This window comes from Ursus maritimus, assembly GCF_017311325.1.
Source record: "Ursus maritimus isolate PB19 chromosome Y unlocalized genomic scaffold, ASM1731132v1 scaffold_Y6, whole genome shotgun sequence".
In the NCBI taxonomy this organism is placed as follows: domain Eukaryota; kingdom Metazoa; phylum Chordata; class Mammalia; order Carnivora; family Ursidae; genus Ursus; species Ursus maritimus.
Window position 1 is genome coordinate 36,306 of NW_024423339.1, and position 3,062 is coordinate 39,367.

General features: G+C 40.4%; 1 protein-coding gene across 1 annotated transcript in view; it reads right to left on the reverse strand.

Moving 5' to 3' along the window:
- Positions 1 to 3,062, reverse strand: part of LOC103680463 (neuronal membrane glycoprotein M6-b) — a 34,531-nt gene that overhangs the window by 4,852 nt on the left and 26,617 nt on the right. Inside the window, exon 3 of the mRNA XM_008709977.1 lies at positions 1,909 to 2,065. Coding sequence (XP_008708199.1) covers positions 1,909 to 2,065 — 157 coding nt within the window. The remainder of the gene's footprint in view (positions 1 to 1,908; positions 2,066 to 3,062) is intronic.

The window sequence follows — 3,062 nt, forward strand, 5'->3', positions numbered from 1 at the left end:
ATTGGATTCCTCAGCCTTTTGTTGAAGTTTAACATTACCTTAAACACAAACTTAATGAACACTGATGTGACAAAAATCTCATTCCTCTTTGGTTTTCTTTTAACGTTAGCATTCACAGCAGTTCTACAAGCAGCAACGGCCTAGGAAAAAATCTTCATTGTGTTCTACTCATTGCTATGGACAATTTCAGGAAAAATAAAATGATATCACTTCACTTTATTTATAACCTTCTGCCAACCACTAATTTTAAGAGAACTTTGAAAGTCTATCTAAAAACTTTTGTGGTATTTATAGTCTCAGAATATACGCCCTCAGAGTATGTAGCAAGTGTTTGGATTTCTCCTAGTTTGCCTTTTATTTCTTAAACTAATCATGAAGACCCAATATTTGGACCATGGGAGGTCCACTTGGTGTCAGGCTCAGACAAGCCACTTCCTGTTGGTCACCCCAGGAAACTCTAGAAACTGGTCACTTTTTCTTTTATTTCAAGGACATTCACACTTTCAAAAGCATTTCCATTTGTGAAAATATTCAAAGAAGTACATTTCATCAGTTTCACACACCCTTTGTCCCCAGTGCTTATGGATACACTACTACACACTAGGGTTTGTTTTTCTTACTCTTTGCCCTTTTCAATAACACCACAAAAATGTAAAAAAGGACTGGGTAGTTCCTTGTTTGGTCAGCCCTGCCTTTCAGCTACGGTCAGTGTTCCAAAGGGTAGGCCAGGGCTCAGTGGAATGCACCCCCTGTGGACCATTCCTATCATGGCAGCCTTAAGCATTCAGAGTTGCTCCCTAGTGTGATCCCAGGGTAGAAGCCTCCCATAACACACTAGAGAGTATCAGGGATTCTGGTGACAAAATTCAGTTTTGTTGTCCCTGGTGGGCAAAGGTCATTTGTCTTTGGCACCTCATACAACTTCCTTCTTTAGCTGTTCCTCTAGCTGTCAACAACCTTCCCTGTCACTTCTGTCTTCCTAAAATGCTCGAGCAGGTCTGTTCAAAGATCCCCTTGAATGTATCAACAATATCACAGTGTTAAGGATCAAGTGATTAATGAGAAAATGAATGAAGCCAGCCCTGCAAAACAATCTTTTCAACTTTTTAGAATAGATCTTCTCTATAAATAAATATCATCTAACAAATTCAACAGGTAAAAGTGGCTGTGCTGGGTAAGAGACTTCCGGAAGCCTCCAGGTGTACCCACGCCTTCACCAGGAGAACCACTCGAAACATAGGCTCACATGGTCTTGCACCATATGGATGAAGCCACACCAAACAAGTTCCTGAAATTTGACTATGTATAATTTTCACACATCTTAAAAGAATCATCATATCCCCCACACCCCTGCAACATTTAAAAATGCAAGAACCATTCTAGGCTCATGTGCTATACAAAAACAGGTAATGGGCTGGATTTGGCCTGCAGGTTGCAGTTTGCAAGCCCTATCTTAGCCTATAAGCCTATAAGCTAAAATACAGAAGACTGTATTTTAATCTTTGCACCACTAGCAATGAGCAAAATTTGCAGCTATGTGCTTGATACAGTGCGTGCTTGGTATATACTTCCAGAACAGTTATGACAATCAATCATAGTACAGGTATGGCTTTGGTCCAATATGAATATTCAAAGACATAGGATAGCATTGAGACAATATGAAAATTTTTCAGTATTCTTATTTCCATTACACTGATAGGAGAAAGGTTTAATAGTATTACCAATATATTTTAATTTATTATCAATACGATGTTGGAGGTGCTTATTATATCCCCAACTACAAATTGGTAAGAACAATATTTGTGTCATGTGCTCTACATCCACCTTTGATTATCTCATAGCTTTCACCAAATACAAATAAATACCCAGAGGTGTAGCTCTGGTTGTATGTCAGAGATTTGTACTAACCATCCCACTGATGCATCGGCCACAGGCACTTGCTTTAAACTCGCCATGTAGCTCCTTCACTGCACTTGTGGTATAGAAGCCTTCCGCCAACAGAATGATCCCATACAAGAAGAAGAAGGATGCGATCCCATAGATGACATATTGCATCAGCTGTATTCTATGGAAAGGAAGACAAGATCCAAAAAAGTGACATTCACCACATGGTGAAGAGAAGATGTTTTTGGCCTCTGGAGGGAGGGCACGAGGGTTAGTGATGTCCTGTGACATCTCCCACCCTGCTACTGGCTTCAGTGGGCTCGTAGGGCATTCCGGGAAGGCATCCCTGCCCGCCTTTACAGTAACCCCCTACAGTAACCTAGGCCTTTCTTCCAAGGTGGACCCAACACTGAGATGGACAACCTTTCCAGGCAAGGGATAAGTCTACCTGGTCAGGGGAAGAGGCTCAGTTGTCATCTTTCAATACTCACCTGTGTCCTTCTCCATGAGTCCTTATTTTGCATGTAAGTAAACACAGACATTGAGAAGTTAAGTTACTCATCCAACAGTTCAGATGTTTGTGGCAGAGCCAGCATTTGAACTCTGGTCTAAGGACAACATGTTTTTTCTGCCATAGCAAAACGCCTTCCAACCAGGCCTACTAATTGTTATTCTGTTAGACTCACCTACATAAGCACTTAGGGCTTCTATGCGTTAACTTGGGCAGATGTTTTTGCATTGAGATTTCATTATACAAATGGTAATACGTCAAAATACAGAAAGTCAATTTGCAACTAACTTTGTCCTAATGAATAACCACAAAGACCCAGGTAACCATTCCATATCCTTAGGTCACCCATGAGAATCAGTGGAAGCTTTAGAAAATACAGGTACTGGGTTGTATCTTCAGAGATTATGGCTTAATTAGTGTGGGTGAAGCATGGGCATGGGGATTTTAGAGCTTCGTAGAAGCTTCCCAGATTCAGTCTTGGTAAATATTTCTTGGTCTTCTTTTACATTGCCTTCTTTGCCACTCAGTAAATGTCTTCTCCTGTTCATAATACTTTCCCCCTTCTCACACTACTTGTTTCTTTACATGACATTAATGGACAGAAAAAAAAGAATACAATTTTCTCCCTCAGGATTCATCCAATGTGTTCCAGTATGGTTCCAAAAAT